We start from the raw sequence: 15,517 nt of genomic DNA on the forward strand, positions 1-15,517 counted from the left end.
ATTTTGCACTGTAAGAACTACAGTTTGAGTGTGCCTTTGTTAGCAATGAGCTGGAAATAAACCCCAACCCCCAAAACATAAAAGCAAAGCACTGGGGCAAGTATCTTATCACCCTGTGGCAGCTAATAAAAGAACAACTAGGTAATGTTTCCCATCACTTACTGAAGAGGATGAGGAACTTTTATTTAAACTCTTGTGCATAACTTTCCTGCACAAGGAGAGTGCTCTTCAAATTTGCCATAGCCCTCTATGAGTCCATACCACAGGCATTTAAAGCTGTTCTGTGCAGTTGCAGTTAATGAAAAGCATCCATTCCAGTTGCATCATGCACCTTTGACAACCCTTGCAACCATAGGCTCCCAGAGAGCTCTACACCATTCCAGGGCTGGACTCCAGGCCTTCTCCTGCTCACTACAGCCAGTAATGACAAGCCAAGCAGAAATGAAGGAATTTTTATCTTGCTCTGGATTTAGACTGAGATTTTCCCCACATACAGTAGCATTGACCCACCTGCACTGCTGGACAAACAAACATTACCACATTGTTGTTTATATGACCTGTGGCTTAGAGGATAAACCCATATAAATATTCTGGGAGGTCACTGTACTTTTCCCCACTGTACAAAAGTTCATGTAATGATACAGCAAAAATGATGCATACAATTTGCCCCCTACAACATTAATGCTTTTGTAAAGCAGGTCTTTAAAACAGATATTTACAAGTTAGATGTTCAAAGTTTTCTTCACTGCAAATATTATATCTTTGACTTGAGGTATGCAGTTATCTTCTAAGATTTTTGCATAAGGCATAGGAACATCTGCACCGGTAACACGCACAGCTGGAGCATCCAGGTAGTTAAAGGCAGGTCCTGAAACAGAAGACAGCTGTCAGGTTGCCACGCACTACGGTTTGTTCCTCATCTCTCCATCTTACTCAACTGAAACAGTTTTGATACTGTAGCTGTTACTGCTCGTTTATCTCCATGCATTATGGTTTAAAGTTTCCATCCTGCTTGCACAGTCAAGTTGCCAGCGTAAAAATTACTTATTAACAGGAGCTGAGCTGGATCACAGGCTCACAGGATGTTAGGGGTTGGAAGGGACCCAAGGAGATCATCAGGTCCAAGCCCCCTGCCAGAGCAGGACAATCCTATCTAACACAGATCAGAGGAACACATCCAGACAGGCCTTGAAAGTCTCCAGAGAAGGAGACCCCACAACCTCTCTGGGGAGCCTGTTCTAGTGCTCTGGGACCCTCACAGTAAAGAAGTTCCCCCTTGCGTTGAGGCAGAACCTCGTTTGCTGCAACTTACACCCATTGCTCCTTGTCCTATCCCAGGGAGCAGTGAGCAGAGCCTGTCCCCACCACTCCCAGCCAGCCCTCAGATATTTATAAACATTTATCAAATCCCCTCTCAGTCTTCTCTTCCACCCCATGAAAATGTCTGAAGCAAGTCAGCTAGGCTCTAATTCCCAAGATATAAGCCACTAGTTTTGTCTTCACCTGGCTTTATCACAACGTTGTCAGGATTTAGACTAGGAGAAGAGACCAACATGTACACTGCAAAACTCAATACCTTCCATGATCCTGGCACAGATTTCAGCTCCTACTCCAAACTGTGGCCAACCTCCTTCAACAGTTACAAGGTGGTTTGTCTTTACAACGCTGGCTTCCACTGTTTCGATGTCCATTGGTCGAATGGTTCGCAGATTGATGACCTGGGCAGAGGGAAAGGAGTGCAGGCTGGCTGAGTTCTGCTATGATCCAAGCCTGTCGGGTTACCATTGCTTGGGTACAGTACCCTTTAGCACCTCTGTCTATTCTGACTTCAAAGACAGGACTTAAGTTAGAAATGTTATTAACCGTTTTTTTTATTCAGGCAGAGACTGCAGAACAGTTTTGGGGCGGCTCCTGGAAAATCCCAGGTGGGTATTGCTATACTGAGGTACAGCCACACTGATACATAGTGTCACTGTTCTGCCGACCACACAGCTGGGCCAACCTGAGAATCGTTAGTTCTGCCTTCATTTTGTGACAAAAAGGTAGGTCCAGTGCAGAAACATGACATGCACATGCCACTGTTGAGGTGTTTAGCAAATACAGAAGCTTGTAATTGATACACTGAAGTTCTGCAGAGCCTGAACAAGACCTTCTGCTCATTTTCCCACTTCAGAAAAAAAGAGAAACTTCACCCACCTCACATTCCACACCTTCTTTGGAAAGTACAGCAGCTGCTTCCAAACAGTGTCCGACAGGTCTTGAGTGTGACACTAATGTAACATGAGTTCCTACAATGGAAACAAGTGTTTGAAGGAAAACCCCAAACCTCTTGAGATGTAAAGCTTTTTTTCTAGACCTTGGGCTCCTTTCCTTGGGAAACTGAAGTTCCTTGTGTGCATTTCTTAAGTTTTCTGCCCCCATGTTTTATAGCATGAAGAGTGACGGCAGAGGGACACAAACATTACCTTTTAATTCAGGGAACTGAAGAGATACTTAATACAGTTCTCAGATTGTCCTTTTTAAAACATTCATATAATTCAGTGATAAATTACTGTGATCTCTGCATTCTGCACAAAAATTACATGTTAAGGTAAGGAAAAATCAGCCATTTCAGTCATCTACTCATCTCTGTGCTACACAACAAAGCTTTTAGAAGGGTATATTTATAGATGAGTTACAGAGAACCAGGTGATCTTTCCCTATACAGACAACAAATCAGTAAGATCTACTACTAGATAAAAATAACTTTGAACATCAGACATTCAAAGTACTTTTCTAGGCCACACAACAGCAGTATTCTGAATAGCCAAGAGGTTAAAAAAAGCCCCCAAGCAGTTGAGTTAATCAGGAAAGAAACTATCCTCAGCTTACCTTCCTTTTCTATCTTAGCTTTTCCAATTGGAACAACAAAGTCCTTTGACTGTGCCTGCTCAGACATTTCAAAGGGAACACCATACAGCAATTCATTTTCCAGCAACACAACTGGAAGAAAACATACTTGGATTAATGTGTACAGTTGCAGGCAGAGGAATGTCGTGATGATTAGTGGTACTGCAGCAGGCTCGCTCAGGATATAGGCAACAAGGATTTGAGTACGTTTGCAGAAGCACTTAAACAAGAGTCATTACTTCAGTGCTGAAGTATTAAGAAGATTGTCTACAATAAGGCTTAAATGAGATCAGGCAATTTAACTTTAGATCCCTGGCAGAACTACTACTTTTACAGAAGCCTTACCTTTTGCATGCCTGTGTGTGACAAAGGCAGAGGTTGCCCTGCCATTTAATGACATTCTGTATCTGTCACCTTTATTCCTTCAAAAATGAGTCACATAAGGCAGGAACTCCTCCTGACTCATCTTCATATTTTTTTCACCCCTTTACAATAGATTTGGGATGGCATTCAATAGCTCCAAGTGCAGGGTGCTGCACTTTGGCCACAACAACCCCATGCAGAGATACAGGCTGGGGTTGGAGTGGCTGGAGAGCGGCCAGCCAGAGAGGGATCTGGGGGTGCTGATTGATACCTGCCTGAACATGAGCCAGTGGCATCCTGGCCTGCATCAGGAATGGTGTGGTCAGCAGGAGCAGGGAGGTCATTCTGCCCCTGTACTCTGCACTGGTTAGACCACACCTTGAGTACTGTGTTCAGTTCTGGGCCCCCCAGTTTAGGAGGGACATTGAGATGCTTGAGCGTGTCCAGAGAAGGGCGAAGAGGCTGGTGAGAGGCCTTGAGCACAGCCCTACGAGGAGAGGCTGAGGGAGCTGGGATTGGTTAGCCTGGAGGAGGCTCAGGGGAGACCTTATTGCTGTCTACAACTACCTGAGGGGTGGTTGTGGCCAGGAGGAGGTTGCTCTCTTCTCTCGGGTGGCCAGCACCAGAACGAGAGGACACAGCCTCAGGCTGCGCCAGGGGAGATTTAGGCTGGAGGTGAGGAGAAAGTTCTTCACTGAGAGAGTCATTGGACACTGGAATGGGCTGCCCGGGGAGGTGGTGGAGTCACCGTCCCTGGAGCTGTTCAAGGCAAGGTTGGACATGGCACTTGGTGCCATGGTCTAGCCTTGAGCTCTGTGGCAAAGGGTTGGACTTGATGATCTGTGAGGTCTCTTCCAACCCTGATGAATCTGTGATACTGTGATTCTTAAATGCTTCTAAGTTTCTTAATTGGTACCAAACTAACCGTAAAGGTATGTAAGCTGGCAATGACACAAAGTTAGTCTGCTGCTGGCAAGGCAGGTGACTGTTAGGAAAAGAGCAAATGCTTCTGTGCCTCTCTAAGTACCCTAAAGCTGCAATAAAGCAGCGTTGGGTTTCAGGGTTTGACAGCCTTTTTGCCGTCATTCTAAATGGGGCAGGAGCAGAAAGCAGACATTCTTCTCAGGACCAAGCACTAGGTATTGCCATGAGCTGTTCATGTTCACCTGGATTATCATCCCGGATTGATGCTTTCAGCAGACCTTTGGCATCTTCTGAGCTCCAGGGACTAACAACTTTCAGACCCGGGCAGTGCCCATACCATGCTGCAAAGCACTGGGAGTGCTGAGCAGCCACTCCAGCCGATGCGCCGTTGGGGCCCCGGAAGACGATGGGCACAGCGATCGATCCGGCAGACATGTAACAGGTCTTGGCAGCCGAGTTTATAACCTGATCGATTGCTTGCATGGAGAAGTTGAAGGTCATGAATTCACACACAGGTCTCAACCCTGCCTACAGAACACACATTAGTAAGTTTCCGCATTAAAAATGTTTATCTTAAACGTTCAGATCAGAAGTAGGCAAATTTACCAACCATAGCAGCGCCGACAGCGATCCCCGCAAAGCCCATCTGAAAGACAAGGAGACCCGGGGTAAGCGCGACGAGAGGGGCTCACGAACGGGCCACCGGGACAGGAGACAGGGCAGCCTCACCTCCGATATCGGCGTGTCGATCACCCGCTTGTCCCCGTACTTCTTCCAGAGACCCCTGGAGATCTGCAGGGCAGAGAGGAGTCAGGGACCGACGGCGGCCCTTTCCCGGCCCGGAAACGGCATCCACATACCTTGTAGGCCCCGTCGTACTGGGCGACCTCCTCGCCCAGCAGGAAGACGCGCTCGTCCCGCTCCAGCTCCTCATCCAGCGCCTGGTTCAGAGCGTCCCGCACCGTCACCTGCCAGGCGAGGCACGCACAGCTGGGCAGGGCGGGGACAGGGCCCGCAGCCGCCGGGCTCCCCACACGCCAAGGACGCGGGGAGCCGCCTCACCGCCCGCCCGCCCCCGGGCCGCCCCGCAGTGCCGGAGCCGGACGCTTCCCGTGAGGGGGACAAGCACCTTTCCCCCGAACACCCTTTGGGGGCATCTCTCCCAGCGACGGCCCCGGTACCTGTACGGCGGCTGGCGCGGACAGGCGGATCCCCCTGCGCGGCTGCAGCAGCCTCCCGGCGGCGCGGCCCTGCGGCGAGAGGCGGGCGAGGCCGGCGCCCACCGGCGCCAGGTGCCGCAGTGCCGCCGCCGCCATCTTGCCGGTGTCCTCTAGCGCGAGGCAGGGGGCGCCGCGCGCCGCCGGTGACGACAGGCCCCGCCCCGCGCGCCCCGCCCCGCCCGCGGCCCCCCCTCTCTCGCGAGAAGCGGCCCCGCCGCGGCGGGAAGCGGGCGGCGCAGGGCTTGCTCGTCACTTCCGCCCTCCCGGCGGCGGCAGCGGCGGCGGCACCCGCGGCACCCGAGCCGGCTGGGGCGAACCGTGCCCCCGCCCTGCCTTGGCGGGGAGGCGCATGGCCCGCGCTCGTACGCCTCTCCCGCAGCCGCCGCTTCGCCTTTTGGCGCTGCCCAGGCCGGGCGCCCCCGAACCCCCCTCGTGATTCCGCAGCTGGGTAGCGGGCTGCGGGGCCCAGGCGGGTGCTGAGCGCAAACACCGGCTGGCGGCTCCGGGGGGAACGGGGGCGGCGCCGGGGCGCCCCCACAGCCCCTCGCAGCACAGAGCGGCGGGGGTGTGCCCGGGGGAGGCGTGGCCCGGTCAGGGCACACCCTCGCCCCGCCTCCGCCCGCGCCAGCGGCTCCGCTCTGGGCTCGCTTTCGCTCGTCCGTGCTGCCGCTGCCGCTGCCGCCGGGCTCTGCCTCCGCGCCGGGAGCTGCGCCCGTGAGTGCTGGGCTGGACCGGGCCATCCCGGGATGGGCGGGTGCGGAGCTGGGCGCCCCGAGCCAGCCCAGGCTCGAGGGAGCGGAGAGGCGCTGGGCGCCCGCGGCCCGCACGGGGTGGGGTGCCCGCACCCTCTATGGGGGAGCGCGGTCAGACGAGGTGGCCGCGTCCCCCGTGAGGGGCAGGGCGCGGGACTAGGCTCCCGGGGCGGTTTGGTGCCGGGGAGGGCTGCGGGGCAGGATGCCGGGTCCCCGGTGTTAGAATGAGGATGGGGCAGCCGGTGCTTGGGTCGTGTTCGCGGCTGGGCTCGGGGGATGGACAGGGAGAGCGCCGGCGTGCCTGGCGCTGTGCTCTGGAGGGCAGGGTCTGAGGCACAGGGGTCTTGCCCCGCGCTGGAGAGAGAGAAAAAGTCCTCTTGCCCTAGCGGGTGGAGGAGGCAGAGCTGGGGCACTGGTTTGGCGTGGGGGTGAGGGTGTGAGCTTGTGGGTCAGTTGCAGGGCAGAGCCAAAACGTCTGGGTTCATCTCCAGCATCTTTGCTGAATCATTGTGATCCTGGGGAGTGTTCTTCCACCGTGAGCTCTCTGGCTCCTCTGTGATGGAAATTAACACTTCCTGGCTCCTGCTGCAGGCCTGAGCCCCTCTGTGCCGGGGGCTCACAACAAGGATTTTTGCCCCTGTCTTGCTTTCACTTCTTGGTCCGTGTAGAGCCCCTTTGGTGCGTGCAGGAGAGCTCAGCGTTTCTGACGTCTTACCTTCCAAAACTGTTTGGAGACACATTTCCACACGCAGACTACCACTACAGGAGGCAAAGTGCATGGGTAAAACCCAGCCATGGGCATGGGTGCTGAAAGCCTGGATGATTTGAGTTGCTGCAAAAGGACCAGGCTAGATACATGTGAGAGGAGGCACAAAGTGAAAAGTGGGACATGAGCTCTTCAAACAAGCTTCAATTCAAGTAAAAGTTTGGAATCTGGACTTAAACCAGGATGTCACAGAGCTCCTCAGGGGAGGGAAGTTTGGAATTTATGGTAAAGCAGACATAAAGGAGTGAAAATGCTGAGTGGCTGATGTTTTTTCCCTCCTGCCTGAGGTGAGAACTAAGTTATTAGTAAAAGTCAGCTAAAGGAAAGCAAGAGCTAAGATTATTTTTAATAAACTGTATTAGTCATTATAAACTTGACCTGGTGTGGCAGGTGATGGATGCTTTCTTCAGTGAAGCCAATCTGCTGAACTACTAGAAGGTTTGTTCATTGGTTGTTTTAAGAGCTTGCCTACTCCTTGTTCCCTTGGTTAGGGTAGCTCGGTGCTGGAGCCTCAGATTTGCTCTGCAGCCTGTCATCTTGCTGTGCTGTTTGGTGGAGTGCAGACATCACCAGTGCTAGCTTAGTTTTTGTCAGTTCTGGTGAGTCACTGATAATGATTTTAAATGAAAACTTGCTTTTGAAGAGTTAGGACTGCCTGGGGAGCAGAGAGCCTCTCCACGTACAGCATAACGCTGCTGGGGGTAGGAGTTGCTTCTCATCTTTGGAGATCTAATGTGAAAGATGGGGAGCTCGCTGAGCTTGGAATACTAAGTGTATTTATCTCTGCAAGTAGAGTCCTAGCATTGCTCTTCAGTTTTGAAGTTGCCACTGGTAGAATTTACAGTATCACAGTATCACCAAGGTTGGAAGAGACCTCATGGATCATCAAGTCCAACCCTTTACCACAGAGCTCAAGGCTGGACCATGGCACCAAGTGCCACGTCCAACCTTGCCTTGAACAGCTCCAGGGACGGCGACTCCACCACCTCCCCGGGCAGCCCATTCCTAACGACTGTACTGACTTAGGATTCTAAAGTAACTGTTGAGCTTATACAGCTTGTGTTGTGCTGTTGCTGCCAAACTGTTCATTCAGGTCTAGTGCCACAAGTGAATCCTTTAACTATTTTGTTTATAGAATCAGCCAGTTTGGAAGAGACCTCCAAGATCATCCAGTCCAACCTAGCACCCAGCCCTATCCAGTCAACCAGACCATGGCACTAAGTGTCTCAGCCAGGCTTTGCTTCAACACCTCCAGGGATAATGAATCCACCACCTCCCTGGGCAGCCCATTCCAATGCCAATCTCTCTGTGAAGAACTTCCTCCTGACATCCAGCTTAGACCTCCCCTGGCACAACTTGAGACTGTGTCCCCTTGTTCTGTTGCTGCTTGCCTGGCAGAAGAGACCAACTCCACCTGCTTACAGTCTCCCTTCAGGTAGTTGTAGACAGCAATGAGGTCTGCCCTGAGCCTCCTCTTCTGCAGGCTGCACATCCCCAGCTCCTTCAGCCTCTCCTCATAGGGTTTGTTCCAGGCCCCTCACCAGCTTTGTTGCCCTTTTCTGGACACGTTCCAGCATCTCAACATCTCTCTTGAATTGAGGAGCCCAGAACTGGACACAGCACTTAAGGTGTGGCCCAACCAGTGCTGAGTCCAGGGGCAGAATAACCTCCCTTGTCATGCTGGCCACAAGCTTTGTTATTTTGGCAAAGAATACACTAAAATGAATTGAGAGATATTCATTGCTCCACTTATCCATTATCATTTTAACAACTCACACAGGTGTTTTTTCCTCAGGGGTTCTTGAGTTAGTGGGCTGATATAACCTGCATCCATCCCTCTGTGTGGAAAGAAACAGATTAAAGAAGTTCAGAGCAAATATGAAGTGGTGCATACCTTTGACTTCTTTAACTGTTGGGTGTATTTCTCTTTCTTCAAGTGACTGTGTATGACACCAGGTGCAGTGTGTAGCCTGTGGCCTCGACCACATGCAGTACATGTGGTCCCAGCAGTGCAAAAGCTTGGCAGGGCTTCTGGCATCCTTTGGCCTGTCCTGAACTGATTTGTACGTTCACAGATGCAGATGTTCAGCTGCCTGTCGTTTGCTGTCTCTGAATTTCAGCTCACAAAATGGTTGCACGTTAGTAGCTCTGTTCTGGGAGAAGCTCTGTTGAAGCTAGTGGGGCTACCTGTTGCAATAGTGTTGCCTTGTAATACTCTGAGTTATAAGATATGAAGTTAAGAGTAGGCATTTAAGAAATGCAGGTACCCAGTTTGGTGTACTGAGTACAAAATGATGAGTGCTCTTCTTCCAAGGTACTCCTTTTCTCATTGTGCCTTTCTAGCTGTGGGTGTGCTTGGGGCAGGGCTGTGGCAGCAGCTGTGTTGGCTGTTTTAATGCTGGTGGCTTCTCCCTGCTCAAGAAGCAGCTTAGTGAAAGCAGGACTGTGGTTTGGCATGTTCGGTGCCACTTCTGCTCTCAGTGATTATGCCCTGTTTGGCCTAGGTGGTGTCAGCAGTTCAGCTGGATTTCACCTTAAATGACTATTTCTAGTGGTTATCAAAAGCAGGCTGATATGCCTGCCTGTCATTTGTTATCTGCTGTTAGGATGGGCACATTAGTGGGGCTGCCTCTCTGTGCAGTGTGTTGTGTGACACGAGGACTGGCTTGATGCTACCTACCACAGGGTATGGAAGGTGTGAGTGCCTGCCCACCCCTACTGATGCATCAATGCCTTTAATTCAGGGAGAACTTAAAGCATTATTGAAAGGGCTTATGTCGTGAAGGGCACACATCCCACCTTTGCTGGGTTGTGGTTTGCTCATCCTTATCTCAGATTGTGCCTAAACGGAGCTATTTTTGCCTGTGAAGTTGCTTAGAAATTCAGAGCTCCCAGGGTGATCAGGGTAGCAGCAGGTGGTTGAGATCTCCACTCTCAGTATCTTGCTCCAACGCTGGCTGTGCCAGGGAGGTCTGTGTGTGCCTGATGATCCTGGGTCCTCACACAAAGGCCGGCGAGACTGCTCAGTGCCACTTACATGTCAAGTGCTGGGTTTGTTTCAGCTCACTGCTCTTTAAATCATTCACTCCGGTGTTAAGTAGCAGTGCTGTGATTAAAGATTAGTTCAGGCCCTTGTACAGACGAGTGATGTCATCTGTTTCTCTCCCTGATGAAGTCTTGATTCTTCTGTAGTGTGGACTTAGGATCTTGTTTTGGTTAGCATCTCTCTGTCCCCCAGTTCAAATGACTCAGATGAGCATCTGTCTGTCTTTGAATGTATAAATATTCTGCCATCATCACCAGTGAAGTTTCTGTCTGGCTGGATCATTTTGCTTGCAAACAAATGTTGCTCTTGAATATCAGAAACCTATGCCAGTCTCTTTTATGCTTTTATTGCCTCTGCAGGTTATACAGGTGTTGTACTTGAACAGAATAACACCTGTAAGTGCTAACATTTGAAAGGTCTGGGCTATTGATAAAAGTTAATGAGCTGTATGTGAACGGCAGCTCTGAAGAAAGAAAACTTGAATGGGTTCTCTTCTTGATTTGTGAGCAGTTAAAAGGAAGTAATTAGAGAGGCTGGCAAAAGAGCTGGTGCTCCGGGTTTATCTGCTCTCAGGGGGGTGTTTAATGTGCTTTCTTGAGGCAGGTTCCATCTCTAATTTGAGAAAACAGGATCCTGGTATGACCAGTTTTGTGTCTCAGTATTCCTTAGTCTCCTGTTGTCTGACCTCCCGATTTTCATATGCTCATTTTGGTTTGTCTTACTTTTTAATACATCTGAGATGCAGCTGAGGCTGTGCTCGTGCTGCTGGCCCCTGGAGGCCTGACCTGCTGGATGCTGCTGTAGCCAGTCTGTGGGTTTGGGCAGGGTAGCAGAGCCCAGAGAGGTGGGATGTGCTGCTTTGTTCTGTGGTGAACGAGACCAACCTCATTTGCCAGGAATGAGAAGGGCAAGTAATGTTTTTGGTTGGGAATGAACTGTGAACCTTCAGTTGTTTTGGAATGTGGGGCTCTGGCTTGGCTAAGTTTTGATTCTGCTTTTAGCTGGATGATTCTGTGTTAGAGTTTGCTAGTAAAGAGGATGGAAGCAGAAGTCTTGGTAACTGTGGTCTCTTAAGATGTTAAACCAAACAAAGCTGCGAAGCTGTACCCTACTTAAGACAGACTGACCTAAGTTTTCAGCAGTTCTAGCAGAGAGGCAGGCTCTGGGCAGAGGATAAAGGCTCCCTGCTGACTGCCTTCCTTGTCCATGCACTGCTTGACGTGGCTGAAGGCCACCTTTGGAAAATCTCCTCTGGTGTCTGGGGTCACTGCTTCCTCCCCCTCGAGTTGCATAACCTGGGCTGTGGATTTCCCTTGCCATAGTCATGTGGAGAGACTCCTCTTGTTATGCAAGTCAGCAGTTCAGCATCTTTTGGGAAGTTAGAGCTTGAACCACTTCTCAAATAGATTTTGTTGGAGCATTGTGGAGGACATGCTTCGTGTCCTCTGGCTTGTCCCTGAGGAGCTTGCTTTCGACAGTGTGTATGTGTCTGTGAAGTCTACCCACGCTCTTTGTAGATTGATGTTCTCCTATCAGTTGCAGTTCTCCACTACTGAATTATTAATTCTGCAGAGAGATCTTTTTTTCTCACCTTACTGTCCATTGACTTTGGTGTTTGATTTGTTCCTCTGTGCAGTTGGAAACTGGAGCATGGGAATCTTGGCTGACATTAGTGGATCACGTGTATGAGCTCAGTGGTGGCTAAATAAACTCTTTAATTGCAAAGGGCTGTCTGTCTTTCAGAGCACTTGCAGTTTCCCAGGTGAAAGGTAGTCCATTTGTGAACATGTGTTATCCTCAGAGGGACATTGCTTGTTGTTACTTAACAAAACTGGGATGACACAGATATGCAGACAGCTGATGGAGTGATGGCCTCTGTGCTCCAGAGGTAGTCCTGTGGGTATTGGGAGAATGAGGGAAAAGCTCTTGTTTGCAGATTCTTCTGCTGCCGAGGCTTTGTAGCTAAATGTTCTCCTGGCAGAGAGCCTGCCTTTGATTAGAAAGCATTCCCCTCGTTGTCCTTGTAGGTACTGATGGTCTGTCATGTTTTGTTCTTTGTGTGTGCTTTTTCCTGCAGGGGGATTAATAGCAGGTGAATCTGGTAGCCTTTCAGCAGCCTTCTGTTCAGCTTGGAGCATCACAGTTCAAGCAACTGAACAGATGGATAATGGAGACTGGGGATATATGGTAAGTAAGTGCTGTGCAGTTCAGCTGGACTTTCAAGGTCTTGCAGGTCTGTCTTGTGTAGCTCCAGAGCATCAGTCATGTGAGGAGGGAAGTTCTGCACGTTACAGCAGGTGACTTGCATCCTCTGGAGCGCTTCACCGCCCGTGTTGTTTGCAGGCAGGGGTTGGTATTTCCTAGGTACAATCAATGAATGCTTGACTGATGCCTCAAGCTCACTGTTACTGTTTTACAAACACACAAAAGCTTAAAGTTTGTGCTTCCTGCATGTAGTTTTAAGAGCTTTGTCATTTTATTTATAAAGAAAAATCTTCCTTGTAAACCCTGTCTCAGACTAGACAAACACATCTTATTTTTCGTCTCTTTTCTTTCTCTAAACATTCTGCTGCTGTGCATATGTCTCTTTTCTCTGGCTGGCCTCAGTCCTAGTTGTTAGGGTTGGTGGCCAGATGGGATTTATGTTCCTTTCTCTTTTGCTTCCTCCTGTGCTATCTGGAAGCCAATGCAGGCTGGTTTGTGCTTTGCAACCTCCTCTAATGCAGCATGGCAGTTTGCTAATAAATATTTCTTTTTAAGGGTAAAAAGCTGCAAGTTCTTTATCTGCTTGTTTTAATAAGAGCACAGATTGGTTTGATTATGAGCTCTTGGTCCCGTGTCTAACCTCGCACTGTCACCTTGTTTTGAGGGAGAGGAAGAGGCTGCACATTTGTTCAGCTGTTTTTTTTTTAACTTTTCTTTTCCTCTTTTTGGTTTTTTTTTTTTTGGTTGTTTTTTTATTTGTTCTAGAATAAGAGACAGATTGTAAAGTAGGGAACACTGATGGGCCTCGATTCAGACTAACTTGTTCTTCAGGAATTCTCTGTTCTCATTTCCCCTTCTGTAGAACAGGGAAAAATCTCGTTGCCCAAATGCAAAACTTGCTTCTGTGACAGCAGCTCAGTTGTTAACATTTCTAAAGCCTGCTGGAAATGTGCATTCTGAATGTTAAGTGTCGTCCTGTCTGGCTGCCAGTTGTGCCTTGTTGCTGGGTGGCTTGGATTTGGTCAGGTTTAAACACCACTGAAAGGCTTCAAATGGGAGAAGCCTGATTCCCTCCAGAGCCTGCAGTTTTCAAGCTCTTGGCTTTGTATGTAGCTTGGTAAACTCTGCCTTTCTCTCTTTCTAGATGACTGATCCAGTCACGCTCAATGTGGGTGGACACATGTACACGACATCCCTCACGACTCTAACGAGGTATCCTGACTCGATGCTCGGGGCCATGTTCAGGGGAGACTTCCCCACCGCCAGGGACTCTCAGGGCAATTACTTTATTGACAGAGATGGACCACTTTTCCGTTATGTTCTTAACTTTTTAAGGACCTCAGAGCTCACTTTGCCACTGGACTTCAAGGAGTTTGACCTGCTTCGCAAGGAGGCAGACTTCTATCAGATCGAACCGCTGATTCAGTGTCTCAACGACCCCAAGCCGCTGTATCCCGTGGATACCTTTGAGGAGGTGGTGGAGCTGTCCAGCACCCGGAAGCTTTCCAAGTACTCCAACCCAGTGGCGGTTATCATCACGCAGCTCACTATCACCACCAAAGTCCACTCGCTGCTGGAAGGCATTTCCAACCACTTCACCAAGTGGAACAAGCACATGATGGACACCAGGGACTGCCAGGTGTCCTTCACCTTTGGGCCGTGCGACTACCACCAGGAAGTGTCGCTGCGGGTCCACCTGATGGAGTACATCACAAAGCAGGGCTTCACGATCAGGAACACCAGAGTCCACCACATGAGCGAGCGTGCCAACGAAAACACAGTGGAGCACAACTGGACTTTCTGTAGGCTGGCACGCAAAACAGATGACTGATGCTGACTCCACTGCAGCCCCTGCAGCCGGGAGCAACTTCACTGGGACAGTGAAAGCCAAGAGAGAGTCTGGATTTTAATCAGAGCCCAACACTGTGGGCTTTTTGGTTTGGGTCTTTTTTTTTTAGTTTGATATGACTATTTATTGTTTATCAGCAAGGACTGGAGGAGTTTCATTCTCTAGCAGCTCTGTCCTTTTGTCCTGTTAAGAAAAACAAAACCATGCATGTGCCTGTTCAGTCAAGACACCTTTTTTTTTGTTGGAAAGAGGGAGTCTGAAGGAATTAGTACGATAGGGTATTTTGTGTCATTAACACAATTAGCTGACACAACTTCAAGAGTGCTAAAATTACCTCCGTGGAAACGGTTTCTAATCCATCTAACGCCATGAAACTGGGAGCGAGCAAACAAAAGGAATTGAAAATGCAGCTGGGGAAAAAAGCTGCTGTCCTGTAGACTAATTTAGTTTCTAAATCAATAAACAGTATTGTAATATTCTAGGAAAGGAAATCCTACCCTTTAAACGTACTTGATAAGTACAGTTTTCTTACAGTTATGACAACTGTTTCTTTCTATGCATATAAGTCAAGCAACCAAATATTATCTGTAGCCATGGAATACAATTAGAAATATTTATATTGGATTCTAAATGCAAAATGGCCCTGTGGTAGAATTCCTATTTTTAATGCCTGGTGCAATATTATTCCCAAGTGTAATGCCTGCCAGCAACAACCTAATAAAAGTCTGAAATACAAACTAGCATTCTGTATTTTCTTTTGTGCCTTCTGAAACTCTCATATTTAAATCAATCAATTAATCAAACCCAACCAAACAAAAAAAACCCTTACCCAAACTTTGTTTTTTTCTGTGCTGCAGAGTAGTTCAGATGCTTTGGTAGGGCTCCATTCTCCTCTGCTACTGAGGTATTTTGTTTGCTTGAAGCTATGGTCTAGTGATGAAGGATGCTGGGATGAAGGTTGGACTGGATGATCCTGGTGGTCCTTTCCAATCATAGTGATTCACAGTGCTTAGATGTTGTGCTGAGGGATTTGGTTTAGTCAAGGACTTGTCAGTGTGAAACTAATGATTGGACTCGATGAGCTTGGAGGTCTTTTCCAATCTAAGGAATTCTGTGTGATTCCTTCCTATATTAATGAGTTTGTTTCAGCTGTCCTCACCGTAGGAAAAGTGTTTTGCATGAGGCATTTGTACTGGCTAAAGAGGTAGGGGCAGGGGAAGCAGGGAGCCTAAATACCTGTAGCTGCTAAGTAGCATTATCTGGTTTGTCAGCAATCTCCCTGTCAGTGATTTTAACTGTAGAGTGCATTTTCTGCTGGTAACTTTTAAGTCAAGGCACTCAAATTCTGTGCTTGTACTCAGTTTCATGTGGCCATTTCTGCTTATCTTGGGCACTTTGTCATAGTTATGAATAGAATTTGTGGTTGTGCTCTAACTTGAAAGCTGTTGGGATTAAGAGAGTTGATATTTGTTTTGATGTATGGATCCAGTTCTCCTGTGAAGG

At 49.0% G+C, this 15,517-nt stretch overlaps 2 protein-coding genes across 3 annotated transcripts; one reads left to right on the forward strand and one right to left on the reverse strand.

Moving 5' to 3' along the window:
• Window positions 1-142: 142 nt before the first annotated feature.
• PDHB (pyruvate dehydrogenase E1 subunit beta) lies at window positions 143-5,509 on the reverse strand. Its single transcript, XM_064156948.1, has 9 exons — window positions 5,358-5,509; window positions 5,037-5,144; window positions 4,906-4,968; window positions 4,787-4,822; window positions 4,419-4,704; window positions 2,872-2,982; window positions 2,197-2,288; window positions 1,577-1,718; window positions 143-868 (listed from the first exon to the last, which is right to left on the reverse strand). Exons 1-9 carry the CDS (start codon window positions 5,490-5,492, stop codon window positions 723-725), a joined length of 1,119 nt encoding a protein of 372 aa, XP_064013018.1. The 5' UTR covers window positions 5,493-5,509; the 3' UTR covers window positions 143-722.
• Window positions 5,510-5,664: 155 nt separating this feature from the next.
• On the forward strand, window positions 5,665-14,754 carry KCTD6 (potassium channel tetramerization domain containing 6). 2 transcript variants are annotated; one of them, XM_064156950.1, is made up of 4 exons: window positions 5,665-6,110; window positions 12,038-12,147; window positions 13,310-13,377; window positions 13,501-14,754. In XM_064156950.1, the coding sequence occupies exons 2-4, from the start codon at window positions 12,121-12,123 to the stop codon at window positions 13,994-13,996; spliced, it is 591 nt and encodes a 196-aa protein (XP_064013020.1). In that variant the 5' UTR covers window positions 5,665-6,110; window positions 12,038-12,120; the 3' UTR covers window positions 13,997-14,754. The 2 variants fall into 2 exon arrangements, with proteins under 2 accessions (XP_064013020.1, XP_064013019.1); XM_064156949.1 differs by having other exon boundaries at window positions 13,310-14,754.
• The last annotated feature ends 763 nt before the right edge of the window (window positions 14,755-15,517 follow it).

The sequence above is a fragment of the Pogoniulus pusillus genome, chromosome 16, assembly GCF_015220805.1.
Source record: "Pogoniulus pusillus isolate bPogPus1 chromosome 16, bPogPus1.pri, whole genome shotgun sequence".
NCBI lineage: Eukaryota > Metazoa > Chordata > Aves > Piciformes > Lybiidae > Pogoniulus > Pogoniulus pusillus.

What these genes read in the sequence shown, in the direction of transcription:
- PDHB (XM_064156948.1), bottom strand. Translation starts at nt 5,492, where the DNA reads ATGGCGGCGGCGGCACTGCGGCACCTGGCGCCGGTGGGCGCCGGCCTC. An exon ending in CCGCGCCAGCCGCCGTACAG is followed by an intron (nt 5,145 to 5,357) that starts GTACCGGGGCCG and finishes CTCGCCTGGCAG; the next exon opens with GTGACGGTGCGGGACGCTCT. An exon ending in TCGCTGTCGGCGCTGCTATG is followed by an intron (nt 4,705 to 4,786) that starts GTTGGTAAATTT and finishes TGTGTTCTGTAG; the next exon opens with GCAGGGTTGAGACCTGTGTG.
- KCTD6 (XM_064156949.1), top strand. Translation starts at nt 12,121, where the DNA reads ATGGATAATGGAGACTGGGGATATATG. An exon ending in ATGGAGACTGGGGATATATG is followed by an intron (nt 12,148 to 13,309) that starts GTAAGTAAGTGC and finishes CTCTCTTTCTAG; the next exon opens with ATGACTGATCCAGTCACGCT.